Source organism: Erinaceus europaeus, chromosome 7 (assembly GCF_950295315.1).
Source record: "Erinaceus europaeus chromosome 7, mEriEur2.1, whole genome shotgun sequence".
In the NCBI taxonomy this organism is placed as follows: Eukaryota; Metazoa; Chordata; class Mammalia; order Eulipotyphla; family Erinaceidae; genus Erinaceus; species Erinaceus europaeus.
In genome coordinates, this window is record NC_080168.1 from 29,037,599 (window position 1) to 29,061,157 (window position 23,559).

At 37.5% G+C, this 23,559-nt stretch overlaps 1 protein-coding gene across 2 annotated transcripts in view; it reads right to left on the minus strand.

Annotated features, from left to right (window-relative positions):
• The window catches only part of PARD3B (par-3 family cell polarity regulator beta), a 1,240,289-nt gene that overhangs the window by 204,368 nt on the left and 1,012,362 nt on the right, over positions 1 to 23,559 (minus strand). For both annotated transcript variants that reach the window (XM_060194068.1, XM_060194070.1), the window contains one exon: positions 9,224 to 9,334. In XM_060194068.1, the coding sequence (XP_060050051.1) occupies positions 9,224 to 9,334 (111 nt within the window). The remainder of the gene's footprint in view (positions 1 to 9,223; positions 9,335 to 23,559) is intronic.

Genomic DNA, 23,559 nt, shown 5'->3' on the forward strand with positions numbered 1-23,559 from the left:
TCCATAAAAGGATTTTGGCTCATAAAAAATGCTGGAAAGGCATTAGGATGTAGGTGTTCTCATCTCTTTTCTATGGGAATATTGTCATGTGCCAATCTTTGTTGGTGACCACAAGCATTTCTAAGAAGACAGGCATAACTAAAGTCAAATAAATGTACACATATTAAAGTCACTTGCATCCCCATATGTCTCACTCCCTTATCTTCTATCCTAGAAGTTAATTCTAAAAGACAGTCTCCAGATGAATGGTGGTGGTGGTGGTCGTGGTGGTGGTGGTGGTGGTGGTGGTGGTGGTGGTGGTGGTGGGGACAGTTGCTATGCTGTATGCTTAGGTACCCCCGACTCTCTCTTTTCTCTTTTTCTTTATTATTCTAGGAAGGGAGGATATCTTTATCCTAATATAAGCTCAAATAGCAATTACTGGGGCATAACACATCTCTTTTTATTCACTGAGATTGGTATTAGTATGAAAAACAGTAATCAGATAGTGCTTTTTTCCTTTTATGTCAACACAAAAGTGAGAATCTGACCTTGTCCAGAGAAACACCATTTAGTAATACTTTCTCATGACTTCCAATGACAGATGATCTAATAAGAATCTCTTTTAGCCAATGTTAGCCTTATTCAAACACACATTTTTAAATCAAGATTATATGGAAGCCATGAATTGGGGGCATCTTGAAAAAAACTAAGCTGGGATCTAATCCAGTCTATGATCTGATCAGGGTTCAGTGGTAATAATAAATTGGGACTATTAAAGCTGGGACTCATTCCAACAATTTATTTTGCCCACACCACAGGACCTAGCAAATTCTACTGCAAAAGACAGGGGTATTTAGTGAGGAGCAAAACTATGCTGAATTAATCATTTGCATATAATCATGCCAAAACATGAGTGTTTTCAACAGTTTAAATAGTGCCAAAGTTTAAGTTCAGTAAATAATTAATTATAGAGAGTCTCTTGGCAAATTAAAGAAATCAACCTTCTGGTTTATTTGATAAAATATGTACTTTTTCAGATATAATAATGAAAAATTCTATCAATTCCTTTGTTGCACTATATGTTTAGGAATATAATACATAGGGTATACCTAAAATAATAGTTCAAAGTATAATACTTTTCTTTCTTATACTGCAATGAGCATCAATTTTTTTCCGCATGAACAAATGTTGGATAAACTCTAGCCTTATTCTGGTTTTCATTTCAATTTCCAGTAACACAAAAATCTTCCATAATTAAATAAAATCCTGAGAGGTTGGGAATAGATTTTCACCCACTTGTAGCCTCAAACTATAAATGGCTTCTAAATGTTTTTATTTCTCTAAGATGCATTTCGTTTATGTGGGGAACTTGCAGCTGCATAATTAAATCTTGGTTTGCCAAATATCAAAAACACATGTATTGATTTAAATGAAAGGAACAGACCATAAGCAACCCAGCTGATAAGGCAAGGGAGAAGCCTCTGCAGTTCTTGGAAGGCTTCCTAAAAGGAGAGAAAACCAAGAACCTTGAATTCAGACACTGAAACCTATTAACTTTCCTAAATCTCAGCTTCACTCTCACTTAGGCATTCCGTTCAGGCCAGTTGTTGAAAACAAGAGCCAGATGTTTTCATACTTCTCAAAGCTAGCCTCCCCCCATCTCCTCATTCATCCTATCAAGATTCGAGTAAGATCTTACAAAAAAAATAATTTTCAGAAATAAGCTCCCTTGTAAAATAAACCTTCACATGGTGTAAAAGTAATAGAAAATCTTACAGTACAAGCTCATGTTATTAAATGCTCCCCTCCCCAATTTTATTAGCAAGTTTCATTTTGTGACAGCTTATGCAGAGATGCAATGGGAGACAGGTTTTGTTGTCAGCATTTAGTTAGGGTTACTATAATAACACTAAATAAGGGAGGAAAGATAATTGTAGGAAATATATCTATGTATATATATTTCAGTCAATCTCTACCTGATTTCTGAGATGGTATTAACAATATAAATACACCTATATCTACATAAATACACCTATATCAATATAAATACACCTTACTATATGTAACTAATACAGTTAGATACTATCTAGGTCCAAGAATCTGCTTAACTCCACAATTTGCAGAAACCTACATATTTTAGGCAGTTTCACAATTAAAGAAAAAAAAATACATTTACTGACCTGTTAAAGCAATATCTTGCTACAGTTAAAAATATTAATTTACATAATATAAATGCCTGAAAATGTTTAATTTAGTTGGATTAAAATTTCTAGGAGAGTTAAACTTTGAATGTAATACTGGATTCATCCTTTTAGCAATGGCTACAGACACCTGGTAATAATGTCCACTTATGGTCAGTCTCATTGAAACAGAAGCACAATGGCAAGTATACAAAGGAGAACTTCATTGTAATGGAGTGTTGAATTTATGTCAGAAAAAGATACATGATAAACCCTGGGAATTAAATATGAGACTATGAGACTTCTAACAGATAGTCTTGAACTAGGCTTTTGGGTTTATACACTCATAAGAATAGTACATAAATACCATGAGTCAATGTCATGGCAGATTCAAAAGTGGCACCCCTAGGAAATACAAAGTAGATAGTTCTTTACTTATACATTTCCCAGATTCTAAGATATAGAACAAACAGGTAGTAGAGATGACCTAAGAACAAATGTATTCTTTTATTTTATGTGGGGCGGGTAATGATTTACAGCATAATCTTTAATACATAGACTCAACTTCTCATCTTTCCTTGATTGGTATCTTGCAGACACAACAGGATCTCAATGTTCTTTCATCCTGTCCCTTTCCCATCCAGTTCCCAATGTGCAAAACCCAGACCAAGTTTCAACTTTTCCATTACTCCTCCTTGTTCTTAAGTTCCACTTGTAAGTGACAGCATTCAGTAGTGGTCTTTCTCTTTCTGGCTCATCTCATTCAACATGATGCCTTCAAGTTCTGACCATGATATTGCAGAGGAGATGAACACATCCTTTTTTTTTTTTTTCTTTTTTTTAAATAAATTTATTTATTTATTTATTTATTCCCTTTTGTTGCCCTTGTTGTTTTATTGTTGTAGTTATTATTGTTGTTGTCGTTGTTGGATAGGACAGAGAGAAATGGAGAGAGGAGGGGAAGACAGAGAGGAGGAGAGAAAGATAGACACCTGCAGACCTGCTTCACCGCCTGTGAAGCGACTCCCCTGCAGGTGGGGAGCCGGGGTTCGAACCGGGATCCTTATGCCGGTCCTTGTGCTTTGCGCCACCTGCGCTTAACCCGCTGCGCTACAGCCCGACTCCCTGAACACATCCTTTTAACAGCTGCAGAGTACTCTGCTGTGTATATGCACCATAACTTCCTTAGCCAATCATCTGTCCTTGTGCACCTGGGTTGCTTCCAAATTGGGGATATTACAAACTATGCTGCTATGTACATTTGGTGTACATAAGTCTTTTTAGATAAATGTTTCATTTTTCTTGGGTAAATCCCTAGGAGAGGGACTGCTGGGTTATAAGATAGGTCCATTTCTAGAGTTCTGATGAATCTCCAGACTGTTTCCCATAAGAGTTGGACCAACTTACATTCCCGAGTGTCCCTATCCCCCTGCAGCCTCTCTAACAGTTGATGTTTGTCTTTTTTAATATGTGACATTCTGACAGAGAGAAGTGGTATCTTGTTGTTTTTACTTGCATTTCCCTGGTCATCAGTAACTTTGAGCATTTTTCATGTCTGTTGGCCCTTTGGAGCTCTTCTTTTTTTATATTTTTTTAATCTTTTATTTAAGAAAGGATTAATTAACAAAACCATAGGGTAGGAGGGGTACAATTCCACACAATTCCCACCACCCAATCTCCATATCCCACCCCCTCCCCTGATAGCTTTCCCATTCCTTTGGATCTCTTCTTTGGAGAAGATTCTGTCCATATCTTCTCACCATTTTAAAACAGTGTTATTTGTTTTTTCTTTTATTGCTGAGTTTGGTTGGTTAATTGTGCATCTTGATTATCAAGTCTCTGTCTGATCTAGAACACATAAAGAGATTTCTCCCATTTTTTGAGGGGTCTCTTTTTTATAATATTGATTCCCTATGAAGAAGTTTTTCAGTATGAGGTAATCCCATTAGCTTATTTTTGCTCTTTTTGGTTTTTCCTGCAATTGGATTCCATTTTTTAATAAAGTTTTTGATGGTTTCTAGTCTAACTTCTAAATTTTTTATTCATTTGGAATTAAGATTTGTATATGATGAAATTTGGTGGTCCAGTTTCATTCTTTTGTATGTTTCAGTCCAGTTTTCCCAACACCATTTGTTGTATATGCTCTTCTATTTCCATTTGATATTTCGGTGCCTTTGTCAAAAGTTAACGGGTCATAGGTGTGAGACAAATGTAGTGTTTATGAGACAGATGATGATTTTCAATGGCATATGTATTTTTATATCTCATTACATTGTTATATATCATTTTGTTGCATGTAACAGTATTTGAAAGTTTATAGATTTAATTAAGATAATGAATACTGTATGCCATATCAGTGACTGATGTTTATGAAAGTTTAATTTAGTCCAATATTTACATGATATATGAATCTTTTCTCGACAGAACTGTTAATTTCTTACTAGACATGCTTCCAATGTCAACAAACTCATTTCTTCATGAGACCCTCTAGTTATTCAGATATTTTTCCTTTGTTATCCTGAAGGCTACCTCTCTTCAATGAATGCTCTATGCGCATTTTCAAGAAAACAAATGGATGCATAAACAAACAGGTAACTAGATATAAGAATAAAACAGTAGCGGCAAAGTTGGTATAATTTTCCTCCTATGTGAAAGCTCTTCTATGTGAACTCCAGTAAGTCTTCATTTTGCTGCCTCCAAGTCCTAGACATGGATTTAGTGCCTCTATTCTCTATGTGTAACAGAGCCACAGGATACTCTAGGCGTGAAATGAGCAGTGTAAAATAAATGGGAATTATTGTTTCTTCCTTCATTTTGTACATGAAAGTTCAGTAACCCAGTCTGAGACTGGATTAAGGTTTTGGCAGGTACATCTTTGTGTTGACTCATGCTAACACTGACCCTCAACTAAAACCATCGGGCAATTTTTTCATTTATTCAGTATTAAATCAAACCTCCCACATCCTGTATTTCTATAGTCATTTTTTGGACCTAGAAGCAAGACTTTACATTTATTCTTATTAATTTTCTTTATGATTGATTCAGTCCCTTGTGTGAGATAAATCTATCATGGGACACATTTATCAACCCCTGAAGCTTCTTGGCATTTAACTTAATCAACAAACACCATTGTTAATGCCAACGCTAAGCAGGCTAGCATTAACAATAATGCTAGCTATCAGGCTCAGGCAAAAATTACTAAAATCATGGGCCACATGGAACATGGAACACAAAACATACTTAAAAATGACTTCCTAGCTTCCTCCCACATGAAGAACCCAACTTTCATTTGCCTTATCCCCACCTTTGGGTGTTTCTTTATTGAATAACTTGCCTTATATCATACTGAATTTGAGCCACTAAATTGCAATGCTACTATGACATCCTCCTGACCACCGTGGATAGATGACCTTACCAATGTGTCCCAGAACCCCATCTCTCCAGAGCCCTACCCCACTAGGAAAAGATAGAAACAGGCTGGGCATCTGGATCAATCTGCCAACACCCATGTTCAGCAGAGAAGCAATTACAGGAGCCAGACCTTCCTCCTTTTGTACCTCATAAAGAATTTTGGTCCATATTCCCAGGGAGAGATAAACAATAGGGAAGCTTCCAGTGGAGGGGACGAGACACAGAACTCTGATGTTGGGAACTGTGTGGAACTGTACCCCTGTTATCTCACAGTATTATCGGTCATTATTAAGTTACCAATAAAATTATATAAAAATTTAAGAAAAATTGTATTATATGAGATTATGTTGATAGAATATACACTATCAATCTTGGGCACAATGTCTCAGACATCTAATAATCCTCATAGAATTGTGTCATTGGTTATATATTTCTCTTCATTATTGATAAAATATCACAAGTCAAAGTAATTCAGATTTCAAAAAGAATATCCCTGTTCTCTACGAAGTTTGTGACAACAGGCATTTTCACTGTCCACACTAAGGAAATGTGATGCATGTCCCATTAACTGAGGGACACCTGGGGGATTTCTCTGCTGTTTTTGAAAATGTGAACTAATGACAGAGTGCTTCAGAGAGGACATACGAAATGACAGTATCACTCATTCTTGGAAAAATAAATATCTGTATCATTTTTCATAGACTAAGAATAATTTAATTTAATGTTCCAGTCAGATTGTGTTCCTCCAACTGCATGGTTCTCAGACTTGTGAATACCAAAGCTTCATGCTGAATTTACCTACTAAATACAAACTCTTGAATTCTAACTTCCCAGATTCTGATTCTGCAATTCTAGTGTGGAACATGGAAATCTATTTTTATTGCTTTAGTAGGAAAAATGATGATTTACAAGACAGTTGTCACATGAGTACAATTTATCTCCCCAGGTCAGGTGTCTGCTTACCACTCCTGCCACTAACTTAAGTCCTCCGCCACCATTGTGCACCGGGTCCCCAATTAACCATCTGCTCAAGTTTAATTAAGAATGAACATTTTGAGGTTTATGGATGATGGCACACACTTTGCAAAACAGCTATATGAAGTAACATGGTTTAATTTAGGTGAATGTTATTATTTTTGGTAGAACCAGTTCCTTGCACATATGCAATTTCACTGCTCTGGGCCATTTTTTCATTCAGATAGAGAGACAGGTTGAGAAAGCCGGAGAGAAAGAAGCAGACAGACAGACCACGGCACTGGCACTGGAGTTTCCTCCTCTACCAGAGCATCTCTAGACTGGGGCTAGAACCTGGGTTGCGTGCATGGCAAAACAGAGGTCCTGTTGTATGAGATATCTCTGGCTCAGAATATGTCTAAATATCCTAAACTGGTAAGAGCCAGTTCCAGCATGGTACATTATGTATTTTATTGGTGCACTACAAATATTTTGAAAAAAGGGATATGTTTCTAAAGAAAACTATTATACCTATGACAACTAGGTAGAAATGAGTATGCAATAGTATGGATTGAATTTTCTTAACATAACAAATGAAAACATAGTAGAAAAAACAACTTTGTGAACATTTATACCCTACATCTCATTTTGTTCTATTTTATTCCCCCAGGGTCATGTCACAAGGAATGATACACTTGCTGAGTTCTTTAAGAGTTGTGAATTGGTTTTCTATGGATGATGGAAAGCCAAGAAATGGGACTCTAGGGTTGGGAGCAATGCCAAACGTTCAGCTCCAACCTCTATGACTCCCAGTCCATGAGTTGTTGAAATGCCCTTGGTCATTAATCCTATCGCACCCAGCCATAAAATCAACCCCTCCCACTTCTTTCACACACATATGATTGAGACTATATTATCTCTAGGAAACCCATACTAAACGTGTTTTATGTGTTCATGTGTGGGAAGTGGCCTAAGTGGACGGTAATAGTATAGTTATTTCAATATTTGACCAGACATAGTTTAAGAAAATTGAACATGAAGCCTCCATAGTCAGCTGAGGCGAATTTACAGCCCTGCTTTTAAGAACAAAACTACCTCATACATCTGCTTCCTCAATTCAAAACCAGAAAGGAAATGAACTTCTGTGTAAAGACAAACCACCTTATTTTATGAATTGGCCATTTTCAACCTGGCACACAATTCCTTAGTTATAAGGAGAACCTCTGACCATTCTAAAATGAATATTAAGATGCCAAAAAAAAAAAGATAGTGTAGTCTGAATTCTAGCAGCAATCTCCGTTTCCTGAAGATGAGGCAGAGGAGTTGTGCCTCAGTACATAAAAAGAAGGGGCTGCCAAGATTGATGATGTGAACATACCACCAAGATGTCTTCGATAATATATTCATAACAGTCTTAACCTGAATTGTACTCTACATTACAGGATTACTGAATCTTGGGCTATGATGTAGAAATCATATTCCCTTTTCTTTGGGTCAGCTTTGTCAGTTGAATAGTCAACAACAATGGAAAGCATTTACTTCCCTTTTAACTGCTCCACTGATCCTGGAACTGAGTTCACCAACCTCTCAAAAATGAGAAAGGACTAAATATGTTGCTTTTGCCACACTATCGATAAAATTGTCTTCTTACCAGGAATAGATATAAGACAGAGGTCAAAGGGCAGCAGTTTATATTCTTAGCCCTCTCTGTGCTAGGAAACACAATGGATAAATATGCGCTTCTTACTACACATACTAGAGTATTAAACATAAGTATGAGTACTTACTCTCTTAAAAAAGGGTAAGAACAAATCTTACTAATAAGCAAGTGAAAATTTAGTGGAGTCTGACTTCTTACACAATGTAGTCAGAATCAGATACTTAAAATTAGGTTAGGCTTGTCATAATCTCATTCTACAGGCTTTGCTTATTATGAAGGTAAAGAAATTTCCGGAGAAATATGAATATTCAATTACATGTTTCAAAATCAGACATTTACACATCTACTTGGGATAAGTGCCAGAGTTAACATCAAAAATATGTGAAGGACCTCTCATCCAAATGTAACATTAAGCTTCTCAAACAGAAAAAAGACCCATCTTTTACAAACTGCCATTATTTCAGTAAATGAAACTGGCCCTTTAGCAGATGGGCAACATACTTTGCGACTTGCTGATAGCCTAATAAAAGACACTAGTCCTTTAGAAATGAAGGACATGTATATCTCAAATTACTATATCCAATGAATTTACCAGGATAAAATTAAGAAGCTGTGTAACAGCTTGACAAAAATTAGGAACAGACTACAGAAATTTGAGAGTTCTAAATGTCAATACTGAAATGACCTTTTATTTAAAAATAGCTCATCATTTAAACCATTAGGGAAATATGCACTGAGTTAGTAAAAAAAAAAAAAAAAAAAACAGGGGTAGCATATTATGTAACTATATATATATATATATATATATATATATTTTTTCCTTAAATAATAAAAAGTATAAACTAATTTCTTCTCAAAATAAATTGAAAATTCCCCCAGAATGGTTAGGTCCTTTTGTATAGGGCACCTTTCCTTTTTATGTCAATAACTCTCTATGCTGTTTAAGGTAAAATTTTTCGAGTTGACTGATGTAACAACCAAACCCAATACAGACCACAGACTCAAATAAAAGAAGAAACTTAACATTTCTGCTCACCTTTCACGCTCTTCTTTCATTTTTTCCAATTCTTCTTCTTTCAGGCCACCATGCTTCAGAGTTCCCTTCTGCTCTGTCTTTCCATTCTTATCCTCTTTCTTCTTCCCAAACCTAGTGAACCATGAAGAAAAAGATGATTTGTCAACAGTAATCATGTGTGGTGGTAAATCTGAGACATTTCTGAAGCAGACTTAGTAAACTATAATTCTTAAATCTAAGAAGTACAAAGTCATTTTTGCATGAAACAGAAGTGCGATATTAAAAGTAGAAACAATGAGGGCTGGGAAGTAGCACATCAGGTTAGGCACACATAGTGAGAAGTGTAGGGACCGACCGGTGCAAGGATCCTGGTTCAATCCCCTGGCTCCCCACCTGCAGGGGGGGGTCACTTTGCAAGTGGTGGAGCAGGTCTGCAGGTTTTTATCCTTCTCTCCCCGTCTCTGTCTTTCCCATATCTTTCAATTTCTCTCTGTCCTATCCAACAACAAAAGCAGCAGCAACAACAACAACAATGGAAAAAAAGATGGCTACCAGGAGCAGTGGATTTATTGTGCAGGCATCGACCCCAGTGATACCCCTGGAGGAAAAAAAAAAAGTAGAAACAATATAGTTGCTTAATTTCTCTTCTTTTCTTTTCTTCATTCCACTTCGGTATCAGTCATCAAGTGCACACACAATCATATGATTAAAGACTAAAACTTTCCGAACCATTCAATAGAGATTAAATAACTGAAAGGTTATCATTAACATGGAATTAGAAACTGACCACTTAAATGGGTCTCCAGAACTCCAGGTGGTATTGACATTTAAGGTTAAACTCATGGAATTATTGTTCTTTTTATCATTTTATTTTGGGTTAATGCTTTATAATTCAACAACTTAAATGGGTATCATTTCTCTTCTCCTTATAATTGGGCCCTATTACAGGACCCGATTTAGTTCCTCTTCCACCATCAAACACTAGAACTGTTCTGCAAAGGGCCTCAATGAACACTTAGTTCAATGCTCTCATTTTACAAGTGAAGAACACAAAATGTTGAGATGTTTTGCGGCTTGTACAAGATCACACAAGTTCAGGGCAGGGCTGTGATTATACACTATACTCTTTCCTTCAGGTCACATCCATTTTTTCTTGTAATCCTTGGGCTTCTCAAATCAGGGCAGGGTTCTGTGTGCTGAGGGCTCTGTGGCACCTGAATTTTTTTTTCTTAGTGATTTAATATTGATTTACAAAACGATAACAGGGGTATAATTCTAGACTGTTTCCACCACTAGACTTCTATATCTCCATTCCATCCATTGGAAATTGAAGTAGTTCTCCTACAGTCACAGATATAGGTTGACTATCATTTCTATAAATATAAACAAATATATATGGAGAGAGAGATAGCTTTTTTTTTCTTTTTTTTTTTCCTATGGTCCTGCCTTCTCTTCCTTTCTAAGTCACACCTACACTTATTACTGGTGCCTGATATTTTTAACTAGCTGGGCATAATGGAAGTTATGGTACTTAATTTTTCCCCAGGTTTATTGAAATGTAGAGATATATAATAGCTACAAATTTGATAGGAGCAACATCTTGATTTGACACATTTATAAGTTGCAAGATGACTTCTACTATAAAATTAGCTAGCAACTCCATTCAGTCACATGGTTATCTTTTTTTTTTCTTTTGTGGTGGTAAAATTAAAAATATAATCTATTAGCAACATTAAAGAGTATGGTACAGTGTTAATAGTCAAAGCAGCATACTGTATGTTAGAACCTCAAAAACTTTCTTATAATCTGTGACTAGTATCTCCCCATTTCCCCTACTTTAATTTTTTTTAATTTTTATTTATTTACTGGATGAGACAGCCAGAAATCAAGAGGGAAGGGGGAGACAGACAGAGAGGGACACAGAGAGACACCTGCAGCCCTGCTTCACCACTTGCAAAGCTTTCCCCCTGCAAGTGGGGACCAGGGGCTCAAACCCCAGTCCTTGTGGATTGTATCATGTGCACTCAACCAGGTGCACCACCACCCAACCCTATTTGCCCTACTCAATGATCTACTGCTTTTCTAAAAATTACTTTTAGATTAAATCTATAAGTGAGGTTATATGAAATTTTCTTTCTAATTATGCCATCTAGTTGTTGCAAGTAGCAGGATTTCCTTCTTTCTCATGACAAAATAATGTCCCATAGTGTGTGTGTGTTCTACATCTTGTTTATTCATTAATTTGTTGATAGACACTCAGCATGTTTTCATAGCTTGACTATTGTGTGCTATGCTACAACAATATTGATATCTCTGCAAGATTCCAATTTTAATTCCTTTTAATATTAAAGTGGTTGCTGAATTATACGATAGCTACATATTTAACTCTTTGAGGAACTTCTACAATTTTTCACAGAGGCTGCCCAGTTTGCTGTTCCACCAATAGTACACCAGTTATATACTTTAAAAAAGAACTTTTCCTTCATACTTTTACAAAAATAAAACTGCCCCTCTAAAGTAAATTAAAAGGCTGCAATTAAATTATCATTAGGAGATATTCTTAGTGAGAAGCTTTTTTTTTCTGAATAGATATTTTCCTTAGAAGAAATTTCTCATGGTCTTCATATCAATAAAAGGAACAAATAGACTTGATGTTTTACCTGGGGGAAAAGGTTATTCAACTGTGTATATGTTCCTTCTTAATTCTATAGACATCTCTTTTTTCCCCTTGGTTTCTTATGTAATAATTACAGATTTTAATTCTTTGTAGATGTTTGTATATGTGCTTATATCTTTTGCTTGTTTGCTCATCTATGTATCTAAATATCCATCCACCCACCCATCCATCAATACATCTAGCCAACACCACCACCCCAACATACTACCTTGTTTCTCAGTGTCTTGATACACACTAAGGGAGAATATATTTACATGAGAACATAGAAATCTGTAAAAATGCTTGTCTATGTCAACATTTTGTAAACATAAGTAATACCTTCCTTCTGGATTTGTTTTTTTTTTCTCAATTCAAAGCAGAACTCATTCACCAAGTGGCAGCATGAAAGAAATCACTGCCTATCTCCATATTCCTGTTCTGCTGAAGTACAGAACTCATCCTTCCTCAGAAATATCCCCACAGTCTCATCTCCTGCATACTTCTTAATTTTCAGAGTCAAAAGTCTTCACTTTATCTTGGATAAAGCTGGAGGATTCATGTTAAACATGACATGAGCTAAAGAGAGAAGGATGAATGTTGGATGACCCCACTTACAGTTGGAACTTAAGCAATGAGGACAGCAGGTGGCGCAAAGCACAAGGACCGGCATAAGGATCCCGGTTCGAACCCCGGCTCCCCACCTGCAGGGGAGTCGCTTCACAAGCGGTGAAGCAGGTCTGCAGGTGTCTATCTTTCTCTCCTCCTCTCTGTCTTCCCCTCCTCTCTCCATTTCTCTCTGTCCTATCCAACAGCAATAATAACTACAACAATAAAACAACAAAGGCAACAAAAGGGAATAAATAAAATTTAAAAAAAAAGAAATGAGGACAATAAGAGAAAACACAAAGTTAAACTTGACCTGGGTTTGGCAGATGGCACCACAACAAAGGACTGTGCAGAAGGAAGGCAGAGGGGAGGCTGAGGTTTGCTTTGGGATCTTGATGCATGATAAGGAAAAGGATGTAAGTTAGGGGTAGGGTTATTTTGCAGACACCTACCATGGGAAAATGAAAAATTGTACCCATGTATCAATAGCTGTACTATATACCATTAATCCCACAACACAATGATTTAAAACAGAAATTCATAACTTTAATTAGTAAGTTCTCTTTCATGAACATTTCCTTTCCATATTGCCATATGCCTGTGTTTCTATTGTTATTTATTTATTTATTTATTTATTTATTTTTCTTTCTATTTTCAGCTTAGGGTGAGGTTCTGGCTGACTATCAGCTCTAGCGTCCTTCCTCTCAGCCTTTGTGTGTATCCTTGCTGTTCTGTCTTGTTTTCTGAATCTATTCCTCTTTCTCACTGAAGAATTAATCTGGTAACATGGAAGTGAATGGGGAAGAAATATAATGTAGGCAAATTATTTGAACATGATCTTCAAAATATAATTTACATGTGTCGGTATATTCAAGTGTTTAATCTACAAAGCAGGAGATCCCTAACTAGCGTTCTTCAACAAAGACTCATGCAGAAGAGGTCTCAGGAATGACATTACCACTCTGCCTTTCTTTCTTTGTTTTTTTTTTTTACTCTACCTTTCTTTATGTTAGAAGTTGATAATCTTTGTTTACCACTTAGAGATTTTTTTCCCTCAAAATGTCCTCAAATATAGGAGTATTTGAGTAAAAATAAATTTAAAAAATAGGGATGAAGAAAAAAAAATTGAATGCAAAATCTTGAGAAAATTTAAGGCAAAATCTTGGATTTTCCAAGACGAAAGGGTCCCACTTTATTAGTTTAGTAAAACTAACCCAATATTGTAGGCTAACTTATTTTTACTCCTAAAACCAATAAATAGTTTCTCAATCCTATAGCAAAAATATTTCACTTATATTTGTTCAATAATAGATAACTGTACTTCTGCCATAGCAGAATGTGATTTATAGAGAAAATGTGAGTTGTAAGTTAATTCTGTAAGTTATTTTCTTCTTGGCAGACCTATCAATAGCAGTCAAGTCAACCAATTCCACAAATACTATAATTATTTTTATTTAAAGTTCATAACCTTCTATTAACATTTTCAATAAAAGAGCAGAACTAGTTGTGAAATTTATTAGATAGAACAGTCACAGATTATCTTATTTGGTAAAGTTTGGGTAGGTTCAAGAACAGAATTATAAAAACAATGATTTTCAAAATGATTCTTACATTGTTAAGATGAGGAAATTGAGACCCAGAAAAGTTAATTACATTTGATTTATTAACATGCTGAAATCTTTTTTTTTTCTACCTTTGCACTCAGACAACCTAATTATCACTGGTGGTGATGGTGGTGAAGACAGTTGGGAGAAAAAGCAGTAATTTTGTGTTTTCTGCAAGTCTTTGTTCTCCTTTCCAAAGTGATCTTTTTAGGGGTCATTTCACAGCCATTCTTACTTTCACTGACACACAGAAGGAGGCGTTGAGGAGGTTCAAATACATTGATTCATCTAATTACTTACTTTTGTGAGAAAAATCACCATGGGTCCTAAATGGCTGAGGTTACTACTTTGCATTCTAAGATCTCAAATATCCACCGCTTTCCAGGTATCCCATTATCTACACCTTAGAAATTTGAGAGCTGGACACTTTGAGCTAGTAAATTGCTGATAGGTCAATCTGGCTCTATATAAATGACATTTTCCTAAGGAATTCTGTGCAAACATATGGTTTTAATCAATAATATCTTACTTTCTATGTACCTGGAGACCTGTACATAAGAATCTTATGATGGATCTTTCAGTAAAGTGGAAAAAAAAATCACCTTTCAATATACCCTATATGTAAATTTAGCTTCTTATGAATTATAAGCTTGCTTAAAATGTCTGACTTTGGTCATTTCTAGAGAGCGCTTATATTAAACAGTTTCATGAAAAGCTATTTTGCTTGCTTCTATTTTCTTATATTCATTGATTTGATTCAAATATCTTTTAGGTTCTACTCTGCTCTATAAGAACTTTAGTAGGCTGGTAATGTACTGGGATAAAAAATAAAATAAAATAAGATAGGTACCATCATCATAGAATTTACTTTCTAACAGTGGAGACAGTTACCAAGCAAGTATAAATATGTTATTGCAAATTGTCAAAAATACCATGAAGGGTGTCAGGAGAGATAGTAATAGGAAACTGGTGAGTAAAAGGAAAGTATTCAATGAAGAAATGGCATCTAGGTAGAAATGATAATGGCAAAAGGTAATAGGCAAGCAATGAAGGGGAACACAGCTTGTAGGTGGAGGAAGATTACATGAAAAGGTCATGGGCTGGGGAAATTGTGAAGCATCCCAAGCAATGGAGGAAAGCCAGAGTAGCTAAGTGTGAAGATGGGACATTCACAAAGGGCTGCAATGAAAGCAGGATGAGGACCACTCAATTGCAGGCTAGAGAGCTTAGCTGACTAGTGGCAAAGGGTCAGTTCTTTGTAAATCAATGAACACGGGAGTTAAGTAAGCAAACTGTAAGACGTATGTACTTTGTAGAAGTAAGGAATAACGAAGTCATTTTAAGCAGAAGTAATAATATGATAATGTACATTTGAAAGTCCATCCTGGTCGTGGAAGTAAAAAAAAAGAAAGGTACGAGTCAGGGCAGTAAGATGATGGGAAAGTTACACATATGGAGGTGAAAGACCATGCAGCTAGATGAGAGAAAAGGCATATAAGAGGGAAGGATAGTGACATGGACAGGCCACAAAAGTTTATGCTCAAATACACTCCTTTTTTGCCTCCAGGGTTATCACTGGGGCTTGATGTCTGCACTATGAATCCACTGCACCTGGATTCCCCAATTTGTTGCCCTTGTTGTTGTGCGTACTGTACTTGTTATTGTCATAGCTGTTTTTGTTGTTGGATAAGACAGAGAGAAATGGAGAGAGGAGGGGAAGATAGAGAGGAGGAGAGAAAGACAGAGACCTGCAGACCTGCTTCAACACCTGTGAAGCGACCCCCCTACAGAAAGGGAGCCGGGGGCTCAAACCCAGGTCCTTAGACAGGTTCTTGTGCTTCACGCCATGTGCACTTAACCAGCTGTGCTGCTGCCTCCATTTATTATTTATACATTTTTCTTCCATATTTTATTTCTTGAATGAAAATCAATTTAACTTTTTTGTTGAAGCACAGTCATACTATAACCCTGCACAGGTTTCAAGTGTGCACCACCGAGATCACCATGTATACAATTCCCCTGGCCCTGATTAAACATGGATGCTTTAGTATGCCTTTAGGAAATCCAAAAGGATGGGGGCCAGGTGGTGGTGCACTTGGTTGAGCAAGGATGGGGGCCAGGTGGTGGTGCACTTGGTTGAGCATACATGTTATAATGTGCGAGAACCCGGGTTCAAGCTCCCGGTCGCCACCTGCAGGAGGAAAGCTTCATGAGTGGTGAAGCAGGGCTGCAGATGTCTCTCTGTATCACTTGGTCCCTCTCTATCATACCCTTACCATCTCAATTTCTGGCTCTGTCTCTATCCAATAAATAAATAAAGACAATTAAAAAAATAAATCCAAAAGGATGGGTTGAAGAACATGTCAAAGTCTCAAAGAGCTGTAACAATGTTTTTTTTTTTTTTTTTGTCACTGGGGCTTTATCATTCCAGGTCCACTTTTTCAGGGAAAAAAAAAAGGCAGAGACAGAGACAGAGAAGCAGAGACAAAGAGACCACAGCACTGAGGCTTCCTTCCATGTGATGGGGCCTATCCTCAAACCTGATTCATGGCTATGATAAAGCATGCGCACTACCCAAGGCAGCTAGCTTGCCAGCCCTGAACTGTACCACATAACAGCTGAATAGGGCTAGAGAAATAGCTCACCAGCTTGGGTCCATTACTTCCCATGGATGCTACCCAGCTTTAGTAACTATCTGAGAGGTGCTACAACACAGGGAAATATTGCAGTATGTGGTGTCACTGTTTTTTTTTTTTTTATAATTTTTAATATTTATTTATTTTCCCTTTTGTTGCCCTTGTTGTTTAACATTGTTGTGCTTATTGATGTCGTTGCTGTTGGATAGGACAGAGAGAAATGGAGAGAGGAGGGGAAGACAGAGAGGGGGAGAGAAAGACAGACACCTGCAGACCTGCTTCAACGCTTGTGAAGCCACTCCCCTATAGTGGGGAGCCGGGGCTCAAACCAGGATCCTTACACTGGTCCTTGTGCTTTGAGCCACGTGTGCTTAACCCACTGCGCCACCGCCCGACTCCCTACTTTCTCTGTTTTGCTGTCTCAATGGAAAAAGAAAAAAGGCCTAGAGTAGCAACAAGTACATGCATAAGGCTTTGACTGCAAAAATGTGAATGGCAGAATGTATGCAAAAAAGAGATAAACAAACCAACCCTGTGGTGAGGGGTAGACATGCAGCTTCCTGGGCCAGTGGGGGGTGGGAGTGGGCGGGAGGGATGGGTCACAGTCCTTTGGTGGTGGGAATGGTGTTTATGTACACTCCTAGCAAAATGTAGACATATAAATCAGTAGTTAATTAATATGAGAGGGGGAAATCAATTGTATGTCTCAAAGTTTCTCAAAAGACAAACTGAATCTTTTTAATATATAGGCTATGTATTTGATATGCGGACTCTCTCAAAAGCCTAGACCAAGTAGATTAGAAGCATCCAATAGCACAGCTATATACAAGATACTGGATACTGTACAGCAAACCATAACAAAGGGACTTTTCAAAGTTAACCCAATTAACAAATAATGTGCTGATAACATTAACTATCGATTGTCTTTTTGAACCCTAAGACAGCAGGAACCTCACATCTCCACTATAGAGCCCCTACTTCCCCCAGTCCTGGAACCCTTGGATAGGGCCCACTTTCCCGTATGCATCTCCCAATCCAAACCAAATAATATTGCATCCGCCGATCACAACCTAACCAAAGCAACGATTGCCACCTCAACATGCTTCACCTCAGGCTGTATCCAGAGACTTCACGTGTGGAATGACAACCCTTCAGCTTCATTACTCGGGTGAGACCTTTCCTTTTATAGTACACTCTAATTTCATCTCAGGTGGTTCACTTTCTAACAAAGTCCCATAACCTAGATATACACCAGTTTCTGTGAGAGAGAGCTTATATGCACACGTATCCATAAACTACTGCAAAATATATACCTGAAAGCAGAAGTACACTAGAGTTTGCAGTGAGTACCTCCCTAACACTTCCTCTCCACTATTCCAAGCTTGGGATCCATGATTGCTCAACAAATTGTTTGACTTCATATGTTAACTCTCTTTTCAATCACCAGGTTCCAGATGCCACCAGGATGCTGGCCAGGCTTCCCTGGATTGAAGACCCCACCAATGTGTCCTGGAGCTCAGCTTCCCCAGAGACACACCTTACTAGGGAAAGAGAGAGGCAGACTGGGAGTATGGACAGACCAGTCAACGCCCATGTTCAGCGGGGAAGCAATTACAGAAGCCAGACCTTCTACCTTCTGCAACCCTCAACGACCCTGGGTCCATGCTCCCAGAGGGCTAGAGAATGGGAAAGCTATCATGGGAGGGGGTGGGTTATGGGGATTGGGTGGTGGGAATTGTGTGGAGTTGTACCCCTCCTACCTTATGATTTTGTTCATTAATCCTTTCTTAAATAAAAAATTAAAAAATATATCAACTCAAAAAAAATGTGAATGGCAGAATGTATGCAAAAAAGAGATAAACAAACCAACGAGCAAACAAAACCCTGGTAGAATACATAAGACAAGAGGCTAATAACCAAAATATATAAAAAGCTTGCCAAACTCAACAACAAGAAAACAAATAACCCCATTCAAAAATGGGAAGAGGACATGGACAGAATATTCACCACAGAAGAGATCCAAAAGGCCAAGAAAACATGAAAAAATGCTCCAAGTCTTTGATTTTCAGAGAAATGTATATAAAGACAACAATGAGATACCACTTCACTCCTGTGAGAATGTCATACATCAGAAAAGGTAACAGCAGCAAATGCTGGAGAGGTTGTGGGGCTCAAAGGAACCCTCCTACACTGCAGGTGGGAATGTAAATTGGTCCCAGCTCTGTGGAGAACAGTCCGGAGAACGCTCAGAAGGCTAGAAATGGACCTACACTATGATCCTGCAATTCCTCTTCTGGGCATATATCTTAAGGAACCCAACACACCCATCCAAAAAGATCCATGTACATCTGTGTTTTTAGCAGCACAATTTGTAATAGTCAAAACCTGGAAGCAACCCAGGTGTCCAACAACAGAAGAGTGGCTGAGCAAGTTGCTGTATATATACACAATGGAATACTACTCAGCTATTAAAAAAAAGGTGATTTCATTTTTTTTCAGCCAATCTTGGATGGACCTTGAAAAATTCATGTTAAGTGAAATAAGTCAGAAACAGAAGGATGAATATGGGATGATCTCACTCTCAGGCAGAAGTTGAAAAACAAGATCAGAAGAGAAAACACAAGTAGAACTTGAACTGGAATTGGCATGTTGCACCAAAGTAAAAGACCCTGGGGTGGGCGGTGGCAGAGAATACAGGTCCAAAAAGGATGACAGAGGATCTAGTTGGGGTTGTATTGTTATATGGAAAACTGGGAAATATTATGCATGTACAAACTAATACTTGTATTTACTGTTAAATGCAAAACATTAATTCCCTAATAAAGAAATTAAAAAAAAACCTGGCAGAGAAGTCACAGAAACCAGTTAGAAAGTCAAGAGTGCAGTGCAAAAGATAGGAGAGACAAATGTGCAAGGAGAATGTGGTTAACAGAGAATATTATTGAGTAGTCTGGTGGGAAGAAGATTGAAAAGCATTCATTAAATTTGACAGCATGAAACTGTTCATCACCTTGGTAAGTTTCAAGGACAGTGGTGGAAGCACAAGTCAGGTGGGAGTTATCTTAAAATAATTAACACAGATGTTCTCACCGATATGCCCTGGAACCTCACCTCTCCAGAGCCTTATGAGGGAAAAATGGAAACAAGCTGAGGGTATGGATCAAACTGCCAATGCCCATGTCCAATGGAGAAGCTGTTACAGAAGCCAGAACTCCCATTTTCTGCACTTCAAAAAGAATTTTGGTCCATACTCCCAGTGGGGGAGAAATGTTAGGGGAAAATGACCAGAGGGCTTTAAATTCCAATTCCATCAGGACCAAGAGAGAGAAGAAGAAAAGAAGAGGAGGAGGAGGAAGAAGAAGAGGAGGAGGAGGAGAAGAAGAAGACACTCAAAGTAGTAATAGGTGTAGGTGTGACTTAGAAAGAAAGAGAAGGCAGAACAGAGGGCTGGTGGTGGCACACAAGTGCATATATTACGAAGTGCAAGGACCTGCAAAATGATCCTGGTTCAAGTCCCTGACTTCCCACATGCAGGGGAGGGGGTTACTTCATAAGCAATGAAGCAGGTCTGCAGGTGTCTTTCTCTCTCCTACTCTCTATTTTCCCCTCCCATCTCAAATTCTCTCTGTCCTATCCAATAATATGGATAAAATGGCCGCCAGGAGCAGGGGATACATAGTGCAGTCACCAAGCCCCAGTTATAACCCTGGAGACAAAGAGCAGGGGAGGGAGTGGGTGAGGGGGAAAGGCAGAACATAGGAAAAAACGGCAAATATATGAAAATATAGACATACAGTTATAGTAATATCTGTGACCTTGGGAGAACTACTACAGTTTCTAGTGGAGAGAATGGGGACTCTGGTGGTGGGAACAGTGTGGAATTAAACCCGTTATCTTATAATTTTGTTAATCAGTATTAAATCATTAGTAAAATAGTAAAAGACATGTACTTATAAGTGTGTTTGTGTGTGTGTGTGTGTGTGTGTGTGTGTGTGTGTGTGTGTGTGTGTGTGTGTGCTTATAACCATTTCATTTCAAGGGGTTTGGTTGGTTCAGTAGTGATTGGAGGTGGAATGTTGATAGAGGTCATTGAGTTGATGACAGGAATAAAATCCAGAGAGTTTATGAAGTTGAAGATGAAAGTGAGAGGAGAATGAAGCTATTTTATTCAACAGTGGTAAAATAGAATAGATTGAAATTTACCATTTTAAGAATTTCAAGTCTGCAACTCAGTGTCACAAACTACACCTACATTGTTGTGTGAATATCAAGCACTGTCCACCTCTAGAATTTTCTCATTATGCCAAACTGAAACTATATTAATTTAACAGACATTCCACATCTTTCTCTTCCCCAGATTTTGGCATTCACTATTCTCTTTTCTGTCTGTATAATTTGGTCAATTCTTTTTTAATGTGCTAACATTTTTTTTTTTTTTTTAGATAGAGGTAGAATTTGAGAGGGAAAGAGGAATAGAGGGCCCCTTTGTTGTAGATAAATCATCAAAAATGTGAGGGCTCATTTCTGGACTCTCAATTCTATTCTATTGACGTGACTTACCATTTTTTTGTTCCAGTACCACACAGTTTTGATTACAATGGCCCTGTAACATAGTTTGAAGTCAGAGAAAGTGATTCTTGTTATTTTTCTCATGATTGCTTTGGGAACTGTACAGGCTAACTTCTGCAGCATTTGTTTTATTCCTTTGAAGAGGTTCACAGGGATCTTGAGAGTCATTGCACTGAATCTATATATTGCTTTCGGTAAGATGGTTATTTCAATGATGTTAATACTTTTATAAGCATAGGGTACCTTTCTATTGCCTCAAAAATATTTCCAGAAAATATTTTTATTTCCTTGAGTTTCCTAGATAATAATGATTTTCTGATCCTTACCTCATTCCCATGCACTGTGGGAAATGATCCAAATTCATAATATGTATAGTCCTGCCTCTAGATATTCCCATGTTTAGTGTCTTAAGTCATTTCTTCATTTTGATAAGCACTTCCTTCCTATAGTTTTCATCCTAGATCCCACTGTGAAATGTATGCAGTCACTATTATTCACTACTTTTCCATTTATACACACATTTTACAAAGGCAATGTTGAGCAATAAGGGCTAAAAAGTAAAGAAAAAGTCATGGACTCTTCTTCCAAAGTAATAGTGAACTATGACTCCAAGGAGAGCTATTGGTTCACAACAGAATGTATTTCTCCTTCTAAAAGCAGGATACCTCCTGGTGTCAATGATGCATTTGGGAAAAGCTACACAATTCAATCATCACTAATATTAAACTTAGAGATCTATGGAATGATGTCAGATGTGATAATACACAAAGCTCACAGTCATAACACTTTATGGACTAGGATAATGGTTCATTATTCCTGTAGCCAGATAACTTAAAAACTGCATATGGTATTACTTTATCATTTTATAAATTATATAGTTTGAAACAGCTTGACTAAAAAATGAGGGCAGAAAAGTTCATAGACCTTTGACTGCATTTCGCTAGTATATTCTGAAATTCACTCATAAAAGGTTTCTGTTGTTTTATGTATTCTAAATTGGGTTCTGAATTAGCATATGCATATGCTGACAAGATTAACTGCCATGTACTATAATCTCAGATAGTTTTGTACACTTCAACTATTGCTTTTTTTTTTTTCTAAAATGCATTCCATAAAGATCTTTTTTTGTTTGTTTGTTTACCTGAGAGAGTTTCCACTGTACTTCAGTTAGTGAAGTGTTACACAAAATCTGCATGAAAATTGACCAATTAAAGAGATTCCTCCCCCTGCCCAATTTTTGGTACCTGAAGATATTTCTTACTTTTATGGGACTATCACTGATACAATAGTGAACAGTGATGTGTTTGTTGCAAACCAATCTAAGTTGAGAGAGAGAAAGACTTGAATTTTCTTTTTAGGTTTTCCCACTGTTTGCAATCGTGAAAGTCTATGACATTTGGGACCGAGTGGTGGTGCCCCTGGTTGAGCACACATATTACAATGCACAGAGACCTGAGTTCAAGTCCCCAGTCCCCACCTGCAGGAAGGAAGCTTCAGGAGTAGTTCAGCAGTGCTGCAGGGTTCTATGTCATTCTCCTTCTCTATCTCCTTCCTCTCAATTTCTGCCTGTCTCTATCCAATACAAAATAATAACTAAAAAATTTAAAAAGAAAACTTAATTATATATGTGTGTGTGTGTGTGTGTGTGTGTTAAAAAGTCTGTGATGTTTCATAAAGGAGGTAGAGTGCTCTAAAAACTTAGGATGCTTTTCATGAAGGAAGAATGATAGTTTAAACTCTTAGTCCACTCCATGGCACACAAAAACAGATATATACTTGCTTCTTCAGATGTGTTCAAAAGTGGACAGTGATACGAAACCCAGGATGTGCTCTTCTTAGATGGACAAGGAGACTCTTCATTCTGAATCAGGGAATCTTCAGATCTTAAGTTGGTTGGTGTTTTTAGGAATGAAAGGCAGAGATTCTCTAAGACTGCTGTCTACATGGATAAAACATCTACTGGGAAGAGTCTTAAGCAGAGTGAGTTTGGCTCACTCCAGTTGCTGGGAATCCTTGAGCTAATTGCTTTCCCAGACTGAGAAAGTGGGAAACACAATGCATCAGAAAATGCTAAACACACACACACACACACACACACACACACACACACACACACACACACACACTTAACAAAGTATCCATTAAGTAAAATCATTATGTTCATCACCAATTACCAGCTAATGCCACAAACAAATAAATTGAAAAAAAGTAGAAAGGGCATCTGAGGGGCCAGGTCATGGCAAACCTAGTTGAGCACACATGTTACAATGTACAAGGACCAGGGTT